This window comes from Peromyscus eremicus, unplaced genomic scaffold (genome assembly GCF_949786415.1).
Source record: "Peromyscus eremicus unplaced genomic scaffold, PerEre_H2_v1 PerEre#2#unplaced_57, whole genome shotgun sequence".
NCBI lineage: Eukaryota > Metazoa > Chordata > Mammalia > Rodentia > Cricetidae > Peromyscus > Peromyscus eremicus.
In genome coordinates, this window is record NW_026734301.1 from 638,413 (window position 1) to 663,699 (window position 25,287).

General features: G+C 42.3%; 1 protein-coding gene across 6 annotated transcripts in view; it reads right to left on the bottom strand.

The window, feature by feature from the left end:
• Positions 1-16,147: 16,147 nt before the first annotated feature.
• The window catches only part of LOC131901212 (disks large homolog 5-like), a 124,795-nt gene continuing 115,655 nt past the window's right edge, over positions 16,148-25,287 (bottom strand). For 3 of the 6 annotated variants that reach the window (XM_059252446.1, XM_059252444.1, XM_059252445.1), the window contains exons 5-7: positions 18,256-18,371; positions 16,955-17,046; positions 16,400-16,792 (exon numbers count right to left, since the gene is read on the bottom strand). In XM_059252446.1, the coding sequence (XP_059108429.1) occupies positions 16,776-16,792; positions 16,955-17,046; positions 18,256-18,371 (225 nt within the window). In that variant the 3' untranslated portion in view covers positions 16,400-16,775. Of the gene's footprint in view, positions 16,793-16,954; positions 17,047-18,255; positions 18,372-21,323; positions 21,508-25,287 lie in introns of all 6 variants that reach the window. The other 3 variants (XM_059252443.1, XM_059252442.1, XM_059252441.1) reach the window with 3 other exon arrangements.

The window sequence follows — 25,287 nt, forward strand, 5'->3', positions numbered from 1 at the left end:
GATGTGGGGTTGGTGAAGATCTTTTCCCATTCTGTAGGCTCCCATTTTGTCTTATTTACCATGTCCTTTGCCTTACAGAAGCATCTCAGTTTCAGGAGGTCCAATTAATTAATTGTTGCTCTCAGTGTCTGTGCTACTGGTGTTATATTTAGGAAGTGGTCTCCTGTGCCAATGCATTCAAGACTACTTCTACTTTCTCTTCTACCAGGTTCAATGTAACTGGATTTATATTGAGGTCTTTGATCCACTTGGACTTGAGTTTTGTGCACAGTGACAGATATGGATCTATTTGCAGCCTTCTACATGTTGACATCCAGTTATGCCATCATGATTTCTTTTTCCATTGTATAAGTTTGGCTTCTTTGTCAAAAATAAGGTGTTCATAGGTATGCAGATTAATGTCAGGTTCTTCAATTCAATTGATTGGTCCACATGTCAGTTTTATGCCAATACTAAGTTGTTTTTAATTACTATAGCTCTATAGTAAAACTTGAGGTCAGGAATGGCGTTGCCTCCAGTGGTTGCTTTATTGTACAGGATTGTTAAAGCTATTCTGGGTTATTTGTTTTTCTATATGAAGTTGAGTATTGTTCTTTCCAGGTCTGTGAAGAATTGTATTGGGATTTTGATGGGGAATGCATTGAATCTGTAGATTGCTTTTGTAAGATTGCCATTTTACTATGTTAATATTACCTATCTGTGAGCATGGGAGATTTGTCCATTTTGTGATATCTTCTTCATTTTCTTTCTACACATACTTAAAGCTCTTGTCATACAAATCTTTCACTTGCTTAGTTAGAGTTACCCCAAGGTGTTTTTTATTATTTATGGCTATTGTAAAGGTGATGTTTCTCTGATTTCTTTTTCAGCTCATTTATCGTTTGTATATAGGAGAGCTACTGGTTTTTTTGAGTTAATCTTTTATCCTGTTACATTACTGAAGGGGTTTATCAGCCGTAGGCGTTCCCTGTTAGAGTTTTTGGGGCCACTTATATAGACTATCATATCTTCTGGAAACAGAAAGAGTTTGACTTCTTCCTTTCCAATTTGTATCCCCTTGTTCTCCTTTTGTTGTCTTTTTGCTCTAGCTAGGACTTTGAGTACTATATTGAATAGATATGGGGAGAGTGGACAGCCTTGTCTTGTTCTTGATTTTAGTGGAATCACTTAGAGGTTCTCTTCACTTAATTATATGTTGGCTGTTGGCTTGTTGTAAACTGCCTTTATTAGTTTTAGGTGTATGTTCCTTGTATTCCTGATCTCTCCAAGACCTTTACCATGAAGGGGTGTTACTTTTGAGACTTGTTTGTTCCTAAAAATATCAGTTGAAATCAAGATTTGGAGTTTTATCAGGCTACAACAGAGTGCAGTATAACACCATTTGTATTATGCTATGTCCATATTCATTGGCTACTCAGATGAGAGCTTGGATCATATGGTGAGTAGCACATCCTGGCATGCATGTATTGAGGATGGAATGTCTTGTAAATGAAATGTATGTGTTCCACACAGTTGGTACTCAGGATATCAACTTATATCTGTATATGAAGTTTGAGAGTCTAAGATTTTCAACAAACATTCTTCCATGTGTCTCTTTTGATGCCTAGATTGACTATAAAATATCAAGGTCTGGGATCAGAGTTCCCTCTAACTACCAGATATGTTAATGATGTCCATTTGCTTTCATCTGTAAGGGAGCCATTGGCTCCATTGAGAACATGGTATTTCTGGCTCCCTTTTGGTTAGGGTATTGGATGAAGAAGAAAATATTCTGCCCTCACATCCTTAATGTTCAGGGCTTCTGAGTTTAATTCTTGCTCAGTAGGCTGCAGGTCTCCACTGATAGCAGTTTATGGTCAGGATGTTTCTCTTCTGGGATTGACTGGACTCCTTTCACACAGGGCTTGGTCCTTGGCTACTTGATCAGTGTTTGGTCTGGGAAGAGTTCTTCATTGTGGTTGGAGCAGGCTCCATTTAAATTGTCTCTTCAAATTGGACTTCCTAGGGTCAACATTAAGTCTGACCACATATCTCTCATTGGGTTGGCAGGGGCTCCCTTGATTTTTGGGTTTGTGGTTTCTCTTCATCAAGGTCTGTGGTTGGCCTGTAACATTTCCACTTTTGATTTTGCCTGGTTTGTTCTTTGAGCTTTGTATGAGCTCTGAATTCTTCCCAGTCAATATTTGCCCCAGACCTGCTTCTGCATTTGGTCCTTGGTGTCTTCAGAATAAGGATTAGAGCTGGGCATGGCTGTTTTTTTTGGGTTTCTCTAGGTGTTCTTTCTTTAAGGAGATGACCCAGTCCCACTTCTCTTCTTTATTAGGACCCAGACATTCATAGTGAGGACTGGACTCAGGCCCACTAATTTTCTCGGTTTTTGCCTGGTCTTTTTCAGCCTTAAGGTTATGATGTGGCCCACATCTCTTCTTCCTTAGGCCCATACTTCATCAGGGTAAGGATTATAGGCAGACAGTTTTTTTTTCTTGCATTGTTCTTGGCCTCTGTCATTTAAGAGAATGTCCCAGGTCTTCTTCTCTCCTTGTTTTGTCTAAGGTTTTTGTCAGGGTAAGTGTTAGGCCCCTGTGTTTCCTTTTCCTGCTTTGTCCCGGCCTCTCATTTGAGTGATTGGTCTGGGCCCATGTCCTTCTTAGTTTGGCCCAGTCTTCTTCAGGGTCAGAGTTATGCTAAGGCCAACTTCTCATCTTGGTGGGGGCACTGGCTTCAGTCCAGGTAAAGTTAAGGCATGGATATTCTCCTTTTCTTTCTTTGAGCCAGGTCTTTTTCTTCTGAGGGATAGGGTAGTACTAATTTCCCTTTCGGTTGGGGCCAACCTTCTTCAGGGTCAAGGTTAGGTATGGCTATCCTTTTCTTTTCTTTTTGTTGCATTTCATTTTGTTACTTTTCTTTCTCCTTTAGCCTTGGCTCTTCCATGTAATGGACTGGCCCAGGGATACCTCTGTTTTTCCTCTGGGTCGGAGCTTATTCAGCTTCAGGTTTTGGTGCAGGCCTCTTTTAGGTCAGTATTTGACAATTTTATTCTTAGGGTTGGTCCCTGGCCTTTCTGGATGAGGGAAAGCCATTGCTAATTTTGGCTTTATTCCTGGTCTTCATCAGGTTCATCCTCAGTCCTTGGAATACTTTTGTCTTGACATCTTGGTTTGATGGTTAATCCTGGTCTACTTTCACTTTAGGTACTTAGCATGGGCTTTATCAGGGACCATGTTGGCCTGGGCTAATTTCAGGGTATGGTGGTATCCAGGCAGTTTTTGTGTTAGAGTTAAGCCTGCTTACATTGATATTCTGGGACTGTCTGGTACCTGTTTCTCTTTAGCATTGAAGCAGTGGATACATTTGAGTCCAGGTTTGTCTGAATCTACTTTGTAATTTGTAATTAGCCTTGGATTATGCTCAGCCTTTCTGAAAAAATAACATGTGGATATTGATAGAGGACGGTGTTTACAGCCCTTCTCTTACATCTCAAGTATATTCTGAGGAACATTGGCTCTTTCCAAATGAAGTTGGCACAGACACCAGCAGACACAGCAGAGACTCCAGATGAAATGATCTACATATTACACAAACAGAAAGGTGGAAGTAGGGAGGAGACATTGGTGCTTGGGATAGTCCTTGGTGTTGCATTGGTGACTGCCCATGGTAAAGAGGCACCATGGGCTCATGTGAAAAATTGTTGCTTCTCAGTAAAGATACCAAAATAGAGTCCCGACAAGGTCTCTCCTACCTTTCCTTCCTTCTGTGGTCTGCTTCTATGTAGGAATATCACAGGCAGTTAATATAACAGCAGAGGCTGGTCCTCCATTGATCTAAGGCTGCCTTGTTAGGCACATGACAGTTGTGCAGACCTTGTTGCCTCTTGTGCAGTGTGGGCATGATGTCCCCTCCTGTATGTCATTCATGGCATGCACTATGAGGGTGCTTCTTTGGTCCTTGCTATGGAAACACTTCTCAATATGTCATTTGACTTCTGCCTTGAAAACCCTTGGAACAATGAACCATGCCTTAGTGATCCCTTTCAAGAAAGCCCCTTGTCATGTCCATTCACTGACTTGCAATCAGGTCTTCCCACAAAGAATGTCTGCACTGACTTACCAGAAATTGATTCCTGCTCACATTATGACTGTTGTGAATCACAGGCCACTTTAATTGAGTGAGCTGCCAACCTGTCAAGGGCACACATGTAACCATGAAAGTGATTCCTTATGGAAAGTCACAGAGGCCAGGCCTCACTGTGCTCAGGGGAGCACAAAGGTGGTCAAGCTATGCAGATGTTTTTGGACTGGTAATTAGGGAAGGTGCCCTAGTTATCATCATTGCTTGGGGACAACTTCCCATCCAATAATCCTCTCCTACTACAAAAGTTCACTGCTCAAAAGAGAAAGGTCAGTGGCAATGGGGCAGACTCAGTCTGTATGTAAACAGTTCAAATAATTGTCTACCATTTCTGAGACTCAGTTTATCATCAGTATTCTCTTATTATGAGATGTGTATTGTGCCATCTGCAGTACCTGGGCCTTGGGGAACAGAGCTGTTTGAAATTTGCCCTCCAGCCTGTCCCTTCTCCAACATTAAACACAACTTGAAGTGGGATTGACCAGAAAGCAGAAAGCCATGAGGCTTTCCCTACTTCCTCTCATCATGGTAGTTGATGACTTCTGATGTTGTCACTCACTGGATAGCAGTGTAACAGTAGTTCATCCTGTCCCATTTTGGAAAGTGGAGTCCTGGGACAGGTGCTGACTCTGCCTCAGCTGTTGTCACCTTTTCTAACAAATGCTAGTGGAGATTAGTAGTACAAAATAATGGACATATCTCACTTTGAGCAAACCCCTTCCCAATCTCCCATTGTCCTTTGCCTTCATGCCTCTCTCCTTCCCTGAAAGTTTATCTCTCACAGCTGGTCTCAGATTTCGTGCAATACTTCTAGCTCAGACTCCTTAGTGTTGGGTTTCCTTTTTATTTATTTATTTATTTATTTATTTTTTTAAATTTTTATTTTGAAATACAATTCAGTTCTACATATCAGCCACAGATTCCCTTGTTCTCCCCCCTCCCGCCCCCCTCACCTTCCCCCCAGCCCGCCCCCCATTCCAATCTCCTCCAGGGCAAAGCCTTCCCCACAGACTGAGATCAACCTGGTGGACTCAGTCCAGGTAGGTCCAGTCCCCTCCTCCCATGCTGAGCCAAGGGACCCTGCATAGGCCCCAGGTTTCAAACAGCCAACTCATGCAATGAGCACAGGACCCGGTCCCACTGCCTGGATGCCTCCCAAACAGATCAGGCCAATCAACTGTCTCACCCACTCAGAGGGCCTGATCCAGTTGGTGACCCCTCAGTCATTGGTTCATATTTCATGTGTTTCCGTTTGTTTGGCTATTTGTCTCTGTGCTTTATCCGACCTTGGTCTCAACAATTCTCTCTCATATAAACCCTCCTCATTCTCGCTAATTGGACTCCCAGAGATCCACCTGGGGCCTAGTCATGGATCTCTGCCTCCAGATCCATCAGTAGTTGGATGAGGTTTCTAGCACGACAATTAGGGTGTTTGGCCATCCCATCACCAGAGTAGGTCAGTTCGGATTGTCTCTCGACCATTGCCAGCAGTCTGTTGTGGGGGTATCTTTGTGGATTTCTGTGGGCCTCTCTAGCACTTTGTTTCTTCCTATTCTCATGTGGTCTTCATTTACCATGGTCTCCTATTCCTTGTTCTCCCTCTCTGTTTTTGATCCAGCTGGGATCTCCCACTCACCCAAGCTCTCTTTCCCTCGACCCTCGCCCTTCACTACCCCCACTCCTGTCCAGGCTGTTCATGTAGATCTCATTCCATTTCTCTGTCGTTGGGCGATCCCTGTGTCTTTCTTGGGGTCCTGTTTTCCAGGTAGCCTGCCTGGTGATGTGAGTAGCAGTCCAGTCATCCTTGTTCCACATCTAGTATCCTGTTATGAGTGAGTACATACCATGTTTGTCTTTCTGAGTCTGGGATACCTCACTCAGGATGATTTTTTCTAGATCCATCCATTTGTCTGCAAACCTCATGATGTCATTGTTTTTCTCTGCTGAGTAGTATTCCATTGTGTATATGTACCACATTTTGTTTATCCATTCTTCAGTTGAAGGGCATCTAGGTTGTTTCCATGTTCTGGCTATTACAAACAACGCTGATATGAACATAGCTGAACAAGTGCTCTTGTGGTGTGGTTGAGCATTTTTTGGGTATATGCCCAAGAGTGGTATAGCTGGATCTTGGGGGAGATGGATTCCCAATTTTCTAAGAAATCGCCATATTGATTTCCAAAGTGGTTGTACAAGCTTGCATTCCCACCAGCAGTGGAGGAGAGTTCCCCTAGCTCCACATCCTCTCCAGCATAAGGTGTCTTCAGTGTTTTTGATCTTAGCCATTCTGACAGGCGTAAGGTGGTATCTCAGAGTTGTTTTGATTTGCATTTCCCTGATGATTAGGGATGTTGAGCAATTCCTTAAATGTCTTTCAGCCATTTGAGTTTCCTCTGTTGAGAATTCTCTGTTTAGTTCTATAGCCCATTTCTTAATTGGACTGTTGGGCATTTTGATGTCTAATTTCTTGAGTTCCTTATATATTCTGGATATCAGTCCTCTGTCAGATGTGGGATTGGTGAAGATCTTTTCCCATTCTGTAGGCTGTCGCTTTGCTTTGTTGACCGTATCCTTTGCCCTACAAAAGCTTCTCAGTTTCAAGAGGTCCCATTGATTGATTGTTTCTCTCAGTGTCTGTGCTACTGGTGTTCTATTTAGAAAGTGGTCTCCTATGCCAATGTGTTCAAGACTACTTCCTACTTTCTCTTCTAGCAGGTTCAGAGTAGCTGGATTTATGTTGAGGTCCTTGATCCACTTGGACTTAAGTTTTGTGCACGGTGATAGATATGGATCTATTTGCAGCCTTCTACATGTTGATATCCAGTTTTGCCAGCACCATTTGTTGAAGATGCTTTCTTTTTTTCCATTGTGCACTTTTTTCCATTGTGCACTTTTTGGACAAAAAAGCGGAGAAGGAAATCAGAGATACATCACCCTTTACTATAGCCACAAATGACATAAAATACCTTGGGGTAATACTAACCAAGCAAGTGAAGGACCTATATGACAAGAACTTTAAGTCCCTGAAAAAAGAAATTGAAGAAGATGTCAGAAAATGGAAAGATCTCCCATGCTCATGGATAGGCAGAACTAACATAGTAAAAATGGCAATCTTACCAAAAGCAATCTACAGATTCAATGCAATCCCCATCAAAATACCAACACAATTCTTCACAGACCTGGAAAGAATAATACTCAACTTCATATGGAAAAACAAAAAACCCAGGATAGCCAAAAGAATCCTGTACAATAAAACAACCTCTGGAGGCATCACGATCCCTGACTTCAAGCTGTACTATAGAGCTACAGTAATAAAAACAGCTTGGTACTGGCATAAAAACCGACATGTGGACCAATGGAATCGAATTGAAGACCCTGATATTAATCCGCACACCTATGAACAAATAATTATTTATTTATTTTTACCATGGATGCTTTTTTCTTGCCCTAATATGACATTTAAGGATAGTGGGAAGGAGGCATCTTAGAGATCTGAGGAGTTAGTCAAGGTATCACAGTGTTCCATCCCTCCATCTTATGAGGATGGAAACATACACTTAAGAATTGTAGCATGCAAAAAGAAAGAAAACAAAACTGAATTAACATGTTTTTCTACTGGTCCTCAACCAATAAAATCTCAGTTATAAAAGAAAAACTCTTGGGAATTTCTTCCTGTTATCTCTAGATGCAGTGTAAGCATTGTGCTATCCTCAAAGCCAAACAGGTTTTAGGGAGGGTGGCCTCAATAAAACCAGGTATCTAATCACAGACTTGAAATGATTTTCCTGTCTGCAGCAGCAGAATCCGGAAGAAGAGAAGTTATACAGTTGCCCAGCAGAGACGCCTCTTTGCTGTCTCAGCCTGGAGGCCTGTGGTAACAGTTACAGTAGGAACATCCCACCTGGAAATCTTCCAGTGGACATCATTTTATCCTGGGAACCCACAATTTCCTGGTCTTCACCAAGTTCTGGATAGCCAGTAAGTGTTTTTAGTTTTACTTGATGGTGATGATTTACTATAATCTGAAAGTGCATTAGAAGAGGAAGGAGAAACTGAAAACTTACATGTGCTTGGTGTCAAATGTTATCTGAAGGGTTTAATATGTGACATAGATTGTAGATATCCATCTAAGAAAGATCCTGAAACATCTATACATTGTTAGCAACATCTTAGAAAACATCAGTATTCTAGAAGCATGGCAATTCCATGCACAAAATGCAGCATGATAAAGCATGCCCCACCCAAAAGTAATAGTGCCACTAGCCCATCATAAAGGATCAGGGCACCATCATTGTTGTGCAACAATACACATGCTTTTTCACACACTATACTCACATATATGTGCCCACATTCATACATTTAGAAACATGTATTTGTATACACCTTTGCATGCACACACACACACACACACTCACACACACACATACACACACAGACACATGCAGACACATAGAAATATACATTAAATTAATTAGATGTACAATAATTTGGCATAACAAAAAATAAAAAGAAACAAACAACCTCTGTGGTATTGCTAAGCATGTGTATGGTATGCATGTTGTACGCAGAGCTATCGGTATAGTTATGTACATGTTTTTATAAGTACCTATATGGTATACATAATATGTACAACCATATCTAACTGCATATACATGTGTATATAAATATAAAGATAAACTGAAATACCATCTTCCAGACACCCGCCAAGGAGGCAGCAGAACTTTCCGAGTGGCCATCTTGCTGTGTTAGTTCTTTTCTACCTTCAACTCTGAGTACCTGTTATGTTTGTTTGAAAGGCATAACTTTTTAATTCACAACAGAGACACTGTTTTGCCTTATTAAAAAATATGTAAAATGTAACTTTCAAAAAATAGAAACATGAGAAATAATCTTTGCTTTCAGTATCTAGAAATGAATATCAAAACTTCCTTCAACACTTTTTTCTATAACTGTATATCATTTCAATACTTTAATATTAATCTTATTTTTTAATTTTTTCTCACCTGAATAATGCAGTCTTCAATATATATGTCATGAGGTATCATTCTCCGTGATGGTATTGGCCATTACTGTCTCTATCTAAAACATCTTCTAGTTGCCTAAAAGTCAAGTTGTTAATTCCTGCATGGACTAGTTTATATTTCTGTGTAGACTTAGGAAACATTTATTACACTAGGCTTTGAAGATACAGAGGTAACTAGGGTGAGTAGCATGGGAATGGGATGGCTTGGGTGGGCTGACTGCATGTGTTGGGAATGTTCTAGTTAAATGGGTGAAAAGTCATGTCTGAATTAATAGGAGGCCAAAAGGCAGAACACAGAAGAAAGATATTTCTAACTCTGCATGCTGCTACTCAGTGTAGAACAACAGATCAGCTCTTACCCACTGCATGACACATGGCTGTCCTAGATTTCTAACCTAGCATGGTGAAATTATTGTTTTTGGCTTGCTCTACAGTGGTGTCTATAAAGATGATACAGGTCTAAAAGCATTTGTAACAAATACACCTAAATGTACACCCCTTACAAGGTATTCTGCATCAGAGCTGGTTTATACCAAAGTCCATGCTCAAAGGGTCGTCCAGAAGCAGAATTCTTTCTTGAGTCCATTGTTCTCTGTGATTATGTTGGATACCTACTGTCTTAGTTAGGGTTTCATTGCTGTGAAGGGACATAATGACCACAGCAACATTTATAAGGGAAAACATTTAATCAGGTGGCTTACGATTTGAGAGGTTTAGTCCATTATGATCATGGCAGAACATGGAGGCATGCAGACAGACATGGTGCTGGAGAAGGAGAAAAATGTGGAGATGAAGCTACATCTTGATCCACAGGCAGCAAAAATTGCTCTGAGACACTAGGCATGGCATGAGCATAAGAGATCTCAACCCTCCCCCACTGTAACATAAGCCTCCAATAAGGCCACACTCTCTACAACAAAGCCACACCCCCTAATAGTGCCAATCCCTATGAGATTATGGGGGCTTATTGCATTCAAATTAACAAACCTCCAAGATATCCTTAGAAGGCGTAATAAAACAGATTATGGTGGGGCTAATAGAAGATGTTTTTGAGAGGAGAGAACTTTTTGTAAAAAGAGGAGAGTCTTATCATTTGTTTCTACCCATCTTAGGATCCTTTTCAGGGACTCCACAACAAAACAGAGATTACCAAAAGAAAAGCATATTCACTTACCTAGTGCAAACTTTCACAGCACAAGTCTTCCTAAGGTAGAAAAAAAACCCAAAATTGCTTAGACATGAGATAATTTTTTCAAGATTGTTTTCATCCAGAATTGTCATTCCATAGAATATCCTGTGTTTAAGAAGTAACCCTTAAATGTGCATATTTTCACATAATATTAAGTAAATATTCTAATTTACAATTGAAAGAGTCAGGTACTTTAAATGTACATTAATAGCAACATTTTGACTTCATTTAATCAGTATCAAATTACTTAATCATAAAAGCATATAGTATTGATGCCCAGCCACTGAGTGAGCATGGGAGTTGGGAGAAGGTGAACATAGCATCATCAGCTGCAATCCATCTCCGCCTCACTGTCATTTGCCCTGGGGAGCCTCTAACCCTGAATCCCGGATCCCCATGCACCCAGCCAGGCATCATATTCATTTGGAGAGTTCCCTCTTAGACCCAACTTAATGAGCTTCCAGCTATCAGGAAAAGGACGGAAAGAGTTATCTCTCACTGAAACTGTTTGATACGTATGAAAGTATAAGAGCAACTGCTACCACTGTACATGCCTGCACTGTCTTTGAACAGGTCTCATTCCCTGGTCTATGCCACCCCTAGTCAGGCTACCAAGCATGAAAGACAAGAACAAAGCCTTTGACACCAACATCTCACTTGTGCCTAAAGTCTCAACAGGAAGAGTAAGCAAACAGAATTAATCCATCCCCAGAAGTCCCCATGCCTCATCCAAATGGCAGTCACCACAAGCTTCACAGACTCCTGCCAAAAACTGTCCCAAGTGACAGCCAGCAGCCCCAGAACACTCCTTAGTTTAGAAGTGGGGTAACATCCCAGGCGCAGCTCAGAGTGACCCATGGAGCACATGGAGATGGTGAAAGGGCATCAATCCTGCTGTGGAGATCATCTCAAGAGGAATTACTGACCCTGCAGGCAGCTAGAAACCAGACAAGGCTACCAAAGAAAGGGAGTCTTCCAAACACTCATCTGGTCTCATATCAGGCCTGGGTCCCCACATTCTACAACATGTAGGGACAGAGGTGCACATGGCCCCAAAATTATGGGCCCTTACTCTAGATTTCATTATGGTCCTGATCCTTGGAGTGGGCTACAGCCTTCATGTTCACCAGAGTTCCTTCCCTACCACAAAATGATGCCTTTATGTATCTTCCATGTTTCCCAGTACCCTTACCCTTCTCACCTCGGGGACGTTTTCTGATAGTCAACTCCTGGTGGGCCCAGTCATTTCACCCATGCGGCATGACATTGAGCCGTGGACATGCACCATGGCTCAGGGCCAGCACTCTGTCTCTGAGAGCATGTAGTAGACCTGAGCTTTTGTTCTAGAGTTGATGGAAAGTGGAATGTTATGAAACGTGTGTCAAAATGAAAGCAATAGGAGTCAAGCAGATGAATGGCAAATAGTGAGGGCTTTTGGATCATGTCCTCTCTGTGTGCCTTCATCAGTCTTCAGATATGAGGCTGCACGTTTCCTCCATGGAGAGACATGTTGTGCTTCTGACTTGCTTCAGGAAATTGTCAGGAAATCCTTTCTAGGTTTTATGAGCAGTTTCAGGGGAAGATCTGAGTCCTTCCTCACATTCATTCATCCACTCAAATACCTACCTATGTCAAGCCCCATGTTTTGATATAGCATATTCTGAATTCCAACAAGTATGAAATAAAGCAAAAGTCTGGGTATAATTAATGACTGTGCTCATATTTGATCCTGAAGTATAACTTTTATATAAATTTAAAGATGAATCTCAGTATATCATGTTCTGTGCATGTCATTTTGCATCAACTTTTCAGTGATTCTTGTTTTAAAAGTATCTAAAGACTGAAATGTACAAAGTACTTCATCTAAGTGGAATGTTTTCACTAAGTCTTTGAGACATTAGTATTCTAAAACATGCAGTAACCACAAAGGCTATTTAAGTTCTGGAGTACCTTGGAAATTTTGATCCTTGTAAGAATGTTATATTGGGATAAGTATGTGATGATTGCTGTAACTGGTTAAATGCTGAAACCTGAACTGTCCACAGTGGTCTCAGAGCACTAATGACTAATAGCCTTAGACCTGACAAGTGCATGGGGCACATAGGACAGACTCTCAAAGGCACAATGCCAAGAAGGAACATGGCATTTCAATGACTCACCCTGGAACCTTCCTTGGTGCTTTTTCACTGGTTATTTCCAGTGAACTCACTTACCTGTATGGCAGAGTAACTTCACTTTTGCTTTTTCCCATGAATTACTCTGGACTAGCAGTTTCTTCAAGCTAGACACACAGCAACCCTCATCTCATCAAGAATTCTTACCCCTAGGCTGAGCTTTTATTAAGAGTATCAATCATTTGAAACAAAAATATGCACAAATTTTCCAGTGCACTTTAATATTAAAATATTCTCTAAGTTTCAGAACCACAAGAAAATCCTCTAAGGCAGAAAGCCACGAGTTGATCATGAAAAGTACCAGGGAAGGGCCGATGAGATGCCTAGTTGGGTGGGAGGAAAGAGCTTACTCCTACAAATTTGTTCATTGACCTCCATATAAACAGAATGTCAAATTGGCATGGTGTGTATTGTATGTTCATTCTCTCTCTATCATATGTATGTATGTATGTATGTACGTATGTATGTATGTATTTCCCCCTCTCAAAATAAGTAAATGGATATATGTTATTATTTTAAATTCCGATCAGTAGATTTCCATACCCTATTCATATGAAATAATTAATTTTTAAAATAATGAAAGAAATCGATGCAGCTCACAACTGTTTGTAGCTCCAGTTCCAGAGGATTTGACACCCTCACACAGGCATACATGTCGGCAAAACACCAATGCATGTAAATTAGTGAATAAACAATTAAACTTTTGTAAGTGATAGTGGGGTCAGGAGCCCCACAAGCATGCCACAGAACTAAATAACCTAGGCTCATAGTGAATCAGAGCCTGAACCACCAACCAGGGAACATGCATGGGACTGACCTAGGCCCTCTGCATATATTTTTCAGTTGTATAATTTGGTCTTCTTGTGAGACTCCTAACAGTGGGAGCAGGGCTTGTCTCTAATTCCTGCTTTGGGGACCCATTCCTCCTACTGAGTTGCTATATCCAGCCTTAATAGAAGAAGTCATGCCTAGTCCCACCACAACTTGGTATGACATGGTAGGCAGATATCCGTAGGAGGCCTGCCCATTTCTGAAGAGAAGAAAGAGAAAGAGGAATGGATGTGGATCAGGAAGAGTGGAGGTGGGCGGAGGGTTGAGAGGAGAGGATGGAGGTGAAATTTTGGTTAGGATGTAAAAACAAAAATAAACAAATAAACAAAATCATTCATTCTAAAAGAAGGGAGAATATTGATGTTTATCACATTTAAATTTGAGATTTAATAAATGTTTAATAAATGTCCCTCAAGGGACATTACCACTTATTCTAACTTTTTATTGTGTTTGTAGTTGTACAGGGTAGTTAAGTCATGCTAGGCATAATTTTGAGGTGGTCTAATACATAATGTGTTTGCTTTGTACTTGGAATAATTATATCATGTTTAGGCATTATTATGACCTGGTTATTTTTTACATTTAGAAATTAATCATGATATAAAAAGATATAATTATGTGTCAAGTTGACATGGGGTGAAGTTGTGATAGATATTTTTAGTTGTCAATTTTATTACATCTGGAATTAACTAAGACCCAAAAATGGAGGGGCACACCTGTGAGGTATTTTTGCTTAATTTGAAGAGAGAAAATCCACATAGAATCCAGTTCTGGAAGACATTATCTGGATGTTAATGAGGAAAGAAACACCTTTAACTCAGACATTTTGAGCCCCAAAACCTCATCTGTAATCTGAGCCAGGCCTCGTGCTGGAAGCTCATATACAGAAATGGAGGAAGGGAGCTTTTGCTCTTTAGCTGCTTGCTCTCACCTTGCTAGCAAGTCCATTCCTTCACTGGCATTGGAGCCATCTTCTTTGGGATTCGAGACTATACTACTGATGGGCTGAGTCATCAAGCATTGTGGACTGAGCAACTACTGGATTCTTGCACTTTGCCATTATAGCCAGCCAATGTTCAATTAGCTGGACCACAGCCTCTAAGTCATTTTAAAAAATAGGCTTTTGTATGTATAGAAATGCTTTCTATAAGTTGTTACCCCATAGAACCCTGACCAACACCAGACAGAGATAAAACTTTTAGAGTAGTTTGGGCCTCACAACAGCATTATCTCAGTTCTGAATTGCACAGAATCACTGGGCAAGAAAGTAAAATAACACAAGTCTGAAATTTCTCAAAAGGAACACACAGTAATCAAATTAAATGAGTAATTATATGAGATGGACAGATTCTAGCTTAAGTGAGGAATGAAAAACCAGATGTCTTAGCTTCTGTGGGCCAAGACCTGGCAACACACACACACACACACACACACACACACACACACACACACTAAGATCAGAAGACAGTAGGAACTTTTTGCTCTTGATAGTGATAGTTCTAGCCTGGAGGCACACGGAATTATTTCCTTTACACATTAAATCTCTGCCTCACTCTCAGTCTCAGAACTAAGATCTATCCCAGAGGAGCTTCACCAGAGTAAATCAGTCATCTTGAAGAACTTTCTCGATATAATCGAGATCTGCTGTGGTAGCAGAGCACCTTCACCCACTTCTCTCCTTTTATAGTTATGCCCAGAATCACTCTACACCAGAGACATGTGGCCCTGATGAAAACTCTATCCACTCCCTCTAGTCATGAGGTTCCTCCCAACATTGCTTATCTGGACCATCAAGAGGGATTCCTCATCCTACCTCTACCCCCGGAGGGTCTTCTCAATTCTGCATTTCATCAGACAGGCTGAATAGGTGTTGTCAACCTAGAAGAGATCTAGCAAATCTGTTCCATTCTGACAGTCAGTGAGACTGGGGCAGGATCCTGAACCTATGAGGGCCCTGAATGGATGTGTGGCAGCCTACGACAATTAGCATGCCTGTCCCTACAGTTTTCAAGAAACTTCAGTCTTTGGTTGGGAGTGATCCACCTAATACAGCACACATCGCTGGGAGGACAAAGGTCAATTGCAGGGACTGGGGAGATGGCTCATCCATTAAGAGCATTTATTGCTGTCTCAGAAGAACCACAGGATAGCTAACAAACCTCTTTAACTTAAAATGCAGGTGGACTATGCCCTCACCTGGCCTCTGTGGGAATTGCATGTATGTGGTGGTAAACACCCCTAAGTATAAAGAAAACACCACAAAATATCCCAGCATGTCTTGCAGGAAATTCTCTCTACTGATCTGTTATCACTCATGATATATTTCAAGAAAACCAGAGGCATATTGCTTTACATTTCCTGATTTCGTTTATACAATTTTAATGAACATTCTTATTTCCTGAGAAGCCTGGAGCAATATATTTTTGTTTCCCTTAATTTGGTATACATGATGATTTTGTGAACAAGTGTGTACAGTGTACCACATTTTACTGGAAGCTAAATATATGACCTCAAAGATACAATATGTCTAGTTTTTCTCTTATGTAGTTGTTATCCATGGAGTAGGCTATACCATCCACATCCAAGGTGCCATCCCCTTGTGTAGTCCTGAGACCCACGACTGGGAAATCCCTGTGCAGCCCGAGCTTCCTAGAACTTACTGAGATACATCCAAGCCTGTGATTTCTGGGTTTACAGGAGTGTGAAACCTCACCTGACTAAAGAAGAGTCTCAGAGTGAAAAGTTTGAAATTGTATTTTATTCATAAAATACATTCATTTTACTCAATGGGGCCTTCAAAACAGTGTCATTATATACAGTGTATAGCCTTAGCAAACTATTAAAACAATGACAAGAATAAAAGTAATAACAAAAGTTAACAAAACCTTAAATGAAAATGAAGAAAACCAAAAACCAAAGCATAAATATCCCAAGATATAAAACAAAAATATTAAGGAAATTACAGTTTCCTTTGGAATTTCATTATGGAAGAGCAAAAGAGGTGAGGAACTGGCTTATTCTCTGTAGACAATTATCTTCAGCTACACTTGCCCATGACATGGTGTCAGCTTCGGCACTGCAGTAGAGAGACTCTTGTGCTTTTGGTGTGTTCTGTCTAGATGGCAGTGTGACATAAACACAGTCTTCCTTGTCAGATTTCCCATCACATATGGAGTCAGGGTGCTTAATAATTTGTCTTGTGTTCTCTGTATTTTAGACTTATTTCTGACACAAAATTTTCTCCAGTGATAGTGAGCCCACTGATATGGATCAGATTGAGGCTGGATCGCCTGATGGTAGGTTGATATTTGCCTCACTATTGGGTTCAAAGCTGAAAAGAGGTGGCATTTTCTGAGGAGGCCTTGAACCTGGAGTGTAGAATGTCATGCCTTCAAGGTGTTCCTGGCTTCATCCAGCCTTCTCAGTCTTCTTAAGAGGTGCTGTCAGGTAAATTCAGTAAAGAAAGTATGATTTAGAAACAGTTTTGCTGTGCCACTGGCATGAAAAATCAGGGCCTATTCATCCCTAGTAAACAAAAGTTAAGGAAGGAAACACACTCCATGATCCCTGGCTCTTGGGGATGGGTCTCAATGGTAACTTAGTTGCCAGGGACATAGTGTTTCTGCTTCAGCAGCTCCATCTGCAGGAGGCTCTCATCCTGGGCTGTGGTCTGCTCCAGTTCCTGCTGGAGGTTTTCAAACCTAGGGGAGGAAGATAGATGGGACACAAGCCTGGTGGGGACCTGCCATGTCAGCTTTTGAGCCCCCACCAGATCTACTCAACTAGACAATCGAGCATTACCTTTCAGCTGAGTTCATTCCCTGCTTCCCCAAGGGAAAAGGGTCAGAGAGCTACTGGGCAGGATTTTTTCCTCAACTTTTTTTTTTCTTTTTTTGGTTTTTCGAGACAGGGTTTCTCTGTGTAGCTTTGAGCCTTTCCTGGAACTCGCTTTGGAGACCAGCCTGGCCTCGAACTCACAGAGATCCACCTGCCTCTGCCTCCCGAGTGCTGGGATTAAAGGCGTGCGCCACCACCGCCCGGCTTTCCTCAACTTTTAAAAACTGATAGAAGTTGATCTGGAAAATACACAATTCTAATGCTGGATTAGAAAAAACAGCATATTTCTACAACAGTCCAAAGACATCATTTTGGAGAAATATCAGTATGACAAGGTCTGAGGCACAGGTCAGGGAAGATGTACCTGGTCTTTTTTTTTTTTTTTTCTTTTTTCTACTCTGGTTTCTCTTCAGATCGTATAAATCTTTCGCCTTTTATCTGGTCTTGATTAGATACCAGGTGAATGTGAACCTCCTGGAAAACTCTATGCCTGCCCTCTAGTGGAGCCTACACAGCAATGCAAAGAAGGCTCTGATGATTCCTACAGCCCAGACCCCTGCATGGGATTAACTTGTCAACTCCTACTCTGTTTATGACCAGAGTAAATCTTCTCATGAGAAACTGATAAACAGTGAAGAGAGCCAGCAATCAGCAGTAGGCTGCTGTATGCAAATCTGCCAAAGTGTAGACATTTATCTCTAAACACATTCATGATGGAAAATAAAGATGTAGGAGGACACACTTACCTTCACGATTGATGATCCCCCTCTAGGTTTCTGGCAGTCATGGGAATATTTGTGAGGAGATCTAATCTAAGAGATGAGATACTCAGAGGATACTAGAGGTCTCAGAAGGGAAAAAGAGGACACAATCCCCATAAGACCAAGGAGAAAGCATATTGCTTCCAGGACAGAATTTCCTGTTGACTGAGCCAGTAACGACACTCTGAGGTGTTCTTTCCCTGGCTATATGGCTGGGAGCTTTGCCAGTTGAACAGAAACTCAAAGAAGACAGAGATCCAGGTACAGCGGACCCACTTGGATCCACCTGCTTCTTGAATCCTAGGTTCCTACCTCATCTGGGACACAGTGAAATGATGCTGCAGCTTTACTGCCAAGTCCCTTTGCTGGGTGAGCAGCTCCTTCTGCTTCCTCAGGGACTGAAGATTTTCCTCAAGTCTTTGATGTTCCTGCTCATTAGAAGCTTGCGTTTTTAGGGAAGGGTGGTCTGCACCCCTGTACATACATATGTGTGCAAGCACACACACACACACACACACACACACACACACACATACACACACATATGTACATGTATGCACACATACAAGCACACTACATTGCATCCGTTTTTAGTTTCCTAGATAACACTGACATAATAGGAGATCACCTGGGATACTATGGAGAAGAAAGTGACCTTTCATTAACCCACAGCCTCTCTACTCATATTCCAGCCCAGAGGCAGAAAACACAGGAAACTCTGAGCACAAGGATGTGGAGAAAATTGTGTACTTTTACTCTCTTTTGATAATTTTCATTTTATTTTTAATTTATATGTGCAGGTGTTTTGCCTGCCTGTGTGTCAGATTAACACATGGGAGAAGAACTCAGTGGACTTGTAAGTCAATGTAGTGCTTGCCTTATAAACCTGTACACAGATAGGTGAACCCCAGGGTTCCTTGACCAGTAATCTAAGCTCTCCTAGCAAGGTCCCAAGTCTGTACATTGAAGGCTTAGTTCCCCAGCAAAGGACCACTGGATGGCAGCGGACCAGCAACTTGCTCTCACTCAATGCTTCTCAGTGTCTCCAAGGGGGGCAGCTTCCTCCTAAAGAAGCTCTCCAAACCACAGGTTGCCTCAATTTAGGCCCAAAGAAATGAGCTCAGAAAACAAAACAAAAAAAATCTCTAAAGTCAGTCTATATTAACCTTTTCTCAAAGTAAGATGATTGTGTCAGGAATTTCTTTGAATAACAGAAGGTTAACTAACTCAGCCAAATGATCGCATGTATTATTCCATGCTTCACAATATTCCATGGACCACATTGTATGTTTTCCCTAATCAAGGATGGGCATCTGAATAGTTTCTAGCTGGGGGTTTTCTGATGAGTCCTGGTGTAAACCTGTTGTCCCATATTCTCTGTGAACACCTACTTTCCATTCTGGAATCAATGGACCACTGGAGTCTGCATTCAACATTCTGAATAATTATATATAGCTTCTCACAGGGCTGCAACATCTTACACTACTAGCAATGTCTGAGAGTTCTCATTTCTCTCAACCCTCCATCAGGCCGATTTTAACTCAGTATGAAGAAGTTTGGAATCAAAGCAGGTTCTGAGTGCTGCAGACACAACATGGAGTGTGTGATTTAGAGTATGAGGAGCCTAAAGGGTGCACTGAGACAGCTTCTCCTCACACCTCAGCATAGCTGTGGGACTTCTGCTGGGCTGAGATGCAGCCACAAGACCCTCTGCAGTTCAGAATTTCTCAAAGAATAAAGTCCATGCCAAGCTTCAAGGACAAGGTTAACTGAACCAAGGTTAGGCAAAGGTGAAAGGAAAATGGCGGCAGGCGATGAGGAAAAAACAAAACAGGATGCAGGGAAGTCATCAGTGGTCAGCCACAATTCACCCAGAGCAGAGAAGGACACAAACCGTCAGGCACCTTTCATGCCTCTCAGTAGCCTCTTTCTCACCTTCATGGAACCCATTACTTTGTTTTCTCCAGAGGATTTCTATGCAGATAAATAATTCTGCCTCTACAAAGACCTGAAAAACCTTTAGCCTGCATCAGTTTTCTGTCATTTGTTGTAGTTAGCTGTATGGACATGCAGAGTGATGGGCAGCTCCATCTGTTCTTTGACTGATGCAAAGTGGTACTAACTAGATTAGGCACAGTACTTTCTCACTGAAGTCTCTCTCCATCATTCTTAAAGATGTTCCATTGTTCCATGAGTGAGTGAACATACACATAGAGGCTCAAACTCATATTCTCATACCCCATAGAAACACAAGACAACACATAGACACACACACACACACACACACACACACACACACCTTTCTTGAACCCAGAAGGGCAAGGGAGAATACGCGAATCTTGCAACAGCTTTTGTACTACAGGGAGAGGTAGTGTGTCCTCCCTGTTGTCTACAAGGCACTTAGACTCAGCCAGGCTTTTCTGCCCTGTCCTGAACTTCTTTCCCCTCCTAGGGAAGTTTTTATCGCCAGACTCACTGATTGTACAGATAAGTAACAACCTCTGCACAACTGAGTTTGACCACATAAGACCAGGTGCTCATGGGAGATGGCTGGACAGGAAGCCTCCTGATAGATCCAAGTTGACCCATCATAGTCTCCTCCCTAAACCTACCCAGACTCCTTCACAGAAGGAAGTGATAGACCAGAGAATGGAAGTCACCCATTGTCATTACCCAACAACTTTTGACCAGATTATAGTGCATGTTATATTAAAACATCCCAGGTCAGACAGAGGATGCTACTTAGGTCACCCACAGCACTTTCCTGAAATGCAGCACTCTATAAAACTATGAGGAGCAATCTTTCATAAGAACACAGCCATATACATGTTAGAGTGAGCATCAAAATGTCAGGTTCCATGTGTGAAGCCAGTAAGACAAACCAGACATTTCCTGGGAAGTTACTTCTATGCCGAGAAAGAAAAGAAGTCTGCTTATTAATTTTAAAATAGATCCATTGTTTGATTCTTGTAGGGGACGTTCCTCCTTCCATGCTGTTTCTGCCTCTGATCTAATATGACACCTGCCAAGTAAATGAGACCCAGAGCCTTGACCCCACTCACTCAGACCTCTGTGCTACTCCCTAAGTGGCTCCCATCATAGCACTACTCCTTCCATACTAACGTATTGGTGAGTGAAATGTGATTTACTCGTCTCCATCAATGGACTGCAGCTTCTAGCAGAGCAGTAGGGTTTGCTTGCCAGTCATGCAGTGCCTTTCAAGAGGATAACTCCAGAGAAAGACTTGTGAATGATCACAGAAATGAACTGTTGGATGGGATGGGTCAGGTGGATAAATGAGTAGATGGTTAAATGGGTATGTGTATATGTATGTGTATGGTTAGACAAGTGGGAAACTTGGCCCTGCTGCTTCAACCTACCTGCTGCTGCCTTGTCCAGAGGTCATAGATCTTCTCATGGGCCTCCTCACAGAGCCTCCTCGCCTCCTCGCAGGACTCTTGTAGTAAAATCTGCTCCCCCTGCAGCTTTCTGTTCTTCTTTTTCAGCATGCTCACTTTTTCCTTTAGCTGAGTCCATTCACTCAGGAGCTGACTGTAGAGGGTGCTGAAATATCACCACAAATGATGAGCTCTACCTCCATCTGCCACTCCTGCCTCCTAATACCATCCTTCCTGCAAGGTCCCATGTCCCCATCCCCATGAACCCTGGGTAGGAACCCACATTTGCCATACCAGCATCACTCAGTGGCAGTCCAAAGCCAGAGAATAGCCAAATTCCAGAAAGATTCAAACTGCTTCTGAATACCCTGACAGCAAAAGGGATTCATGTACCTATGAAAACTGGATCCCCCACCTCCCCCCACACACCCTGGTGTTTAACTGTTCACAGTATTGGGGAAACATGAGCAGGTAGAGGGAAACCATGCTCTAAGGGGGACAGAAGACCCAATGGGAATACATTTCATGTGTCCCATAGAAACCAGCTCTGTAAGCTCCTGCCAGAGCCACAGAAAACATCCATGGTGCAAAACATGTTTTCTCGCTAGAAGCTCCAGAAGTTGACAGGAAAATGTTGGGAGGAGCTCTCAGACTCTTCACTCTTAGGAGAACTCAGTTTAGGAGGCACAAGTCCAAGAGCTATCAGGCAGGCTGCTTGCTAAGAGGTAAACAGACTAGAACCACAGCCCAACTTTGTTCAAAGGTGAAGAGGGGAGAAGCTGCTGTGGGATGTCTTTCTGTATGCTGTGAATATGTATTGTTCACATTGGTTAATAAATAAGATGCTTTGGCCTATGGCAAGGCAGGATGGAACCAGGCAGAAAAATCCAGGAGAGACAGAGAAAGAAGTCAGAGGTGGAGGAGATGCCAGCTGCCACCCAAGGAGCAACATGCCAGCAGCCTGGCCATGCAACAGCCATGTGCCAAACATAAATTAATAGAAATGGGTTAATATAAGGTGATAGATCTAACTAGCAAGAAACTTAAGCCATTGGTCATACAGTTTGTAAGTACTATAAGCCTTTGTGTGTTTATTTGGGACCATTTGGCTTCAGGAGGTGAGTGGGACAGATTCCTCCTGACAGCTGGGTCAGGCAGGACTTGAAAAACTTCAGACTGCCAGAAACATTCCTTACCAATTTTTGGAGTCCCATCTAAATTAGGCACTCACCAGTAGGAGTTGGTCTTCTCACTCAGCTTCTTGCACTTGTACAAGGCCTCACAAATCTCCTTGGGGAATTTCTTTACATCTGACATCTCCTTCTTATGCTGTGTTTTCAGAATCTCAAGTTCAGAATTCAGCCTGTGGTAGGGCATGGCCCCAGGAGCAAAGAACCCCATGAACACAGGCCTCAGGGACCACATGAATTAAGGTTCTGTTTTGTACTACCCTAGCCCACTGGATTTCACACCCTGAATCCTATGTACTGGACCTCCTGATGTGCATTGGACTTGCCTCACTGTCCCAGGGCCAGGAAAGGCTGGGTGTCAATAGGGAAGTAGACAGGACTACATGAGCTCCCTCAGTAGACCTATAGGGGCAGACTAGCTGGCTAAGAGGGTCTGAGGAGTCTGTGCCACAGTTTGGGGTCTATCTGAAATCTGCAATGACATTTCCACTCTCTTGAGAACAGAGATTCTTTCTCCTTACAAGGATACCCAGAACTCATAATCAGTATTTCTGTAGAGGAGGCACTACATGAGGATGGCTTTATAAACTCCCAAGAGGATTCCAATGAGGCACCAGGATGAGCACAAAGGCTGAGAGCAGTGATGCTCAATGTGGGGCTCCCTGGCCTCAGCACTTACATCACCTGAAATCTTTGAGACATGTGAATATTCAGGCCTATTATCAATCTCTGACTCGCAGGATCTGGAAGGACACACACACACACACACACACACACACACACACACACACACACTGTAAGTGAGCCTCTCAGAGACAGTACAGAACACACTCAGACACACAATCATCAGCACAAAGAAATTTATTGCCCCACAGGGTAAGCATGACATTGGGAGCCTGCCTCTGGATCAGGCAAAGGCAGACAGCAAGCAGCAGGCTTTTTTTAGCAGTGGGTTTTTAAGTAGAAAAGCTTAATCTGTACTAGGGTGAGTTGTTGAGATCTGATTGGATCAGTTAGCCAGTGTAGCCAAGTAATAAATTTTGATTATTAGACTTTGGTGTTTAGTTTCAAGAATAAGTCAGTGTCCACTAAAGAGAATGACTTTGGGGACTAAATTTAGGAATGTAATCTAATGGTTTATCAAGGGAGAGGGAAGTGAAAAGAGCAAAACCTGCCACTGCCATGTTTGCAACTTTTGGACCTCTTAGAGAACACTTCACATACATAATTCCACACACAGTTAGGATGTCAGAGAAATACAGGTAAGTGGCATTGTCTCATAGTATAAGGAACAAGCTGAGAGGAACAGAGATGAATTCCAGGCCTTCTGGTCACACACGGATGGACTGAGTAGGCCCACCAGGCCATTCAAGCTGCTCCCATAGCAAAAAGCAAAAATAAATATCAATTCAGAGCACTGAGCATCTCCTAAAAGCCAATGCCTGTCAGGGCCTCTTGAAATGCATGTTGTGATCTTACACACTACTGCCTCTCTCTGTACATTGTGATTCAGGCCACAAGCTCTGGTTTTCATTGGGAGGATTCAGAACAGACTATGTCCTATCTCAATCATACAGGCTTCAGTTCTGCCTCTCAGATGCACTCAGGACACAGTAGGTTCAAGACAGTCACCAGAGAAAAGGGCATGATGAATACCTGTTGTTCAACTCATTGTTGTTATAAAGGTCCAGGAGTTCCAGCAGTTCATTCCTCTCATTGGTCATCATCTGTAGCTGAAGGGTCAGTTTATCCACCTGGTTCAGCTGTTGCTCCTGCTCAGTGAGGAAGAAGGGTGTGGATGATGCCTTCCTAGTAGTCCCTGTAGGTACATAAACACAAGTGAATTTGTCCAGATGAATGGCATAGGGCCAAGAGAGATCATGTCGAGTCCCAAGAGGAGTCCTGAGGAAGAGGAAATGCATGGCACCAGTGAAGCCCTCAAAAATCCGAGCAGATATCCTTAAACTGGGGACCATAAGCCATATGTCTATCTCCAATCTCTAGGGATAGATATATGCCTCAGGCCCTACTTCAGCCCCACTGTCCCTGAAAGGCATAAGCAAGGCCAGGCATGTTGGTTTGGAATTCTCACCAGATACCTGATGTGATGCAAGAAAGTCCTGGAGTGCCTGGTGCTTTGCATCTCTCAGCCCTGATAACCTGTGTGCAGGACTAAAGCAACTGAATGTCTCAGACCTGGGTACATGAATGGAAATTTTCCCTTGCTGGTATTTATATCAGATATCCATGAAATCTACAGAAATCCACTGAGAATAAAGTGCAGCAACATCCTACCCTGATACCTCATTAGTGGTTCTGGGCCTCCTTTAGCATTCTTTGCCAATCATAATGAACTGAAAAAGGTCCCAGCACAGCATCTGCCTCCCTGACATTTCCTGGCCCTCTGCCCTCAGAAATCCTCCACTTTGGATCTGCTCCTTAGCAACCCAGGTAAGCTGCATAGGCCCATTGCTTCAGATGTTAACAGCTACTGCACCCAATTAACAGAAGGACCAATTGTGGCATCAACTTCTGCTTAGAAAACCAGTGCTTTCTATGCCAATCAGTGTGCTTAGTTTTGCCAACATGTCAATTGGTGAACCCTGTAAGCACTTAATAAATGCCTCAAGGGCAGTTGGCATTGCCACAACACTGGTGATTTCACAGAAGATGCCAAGGGCTCTCCAGGATACAATAGAATTTCCAGAGTAGGGACTGTTAGGGTCACTGCTAATGTCATCACCTATCTGATAACC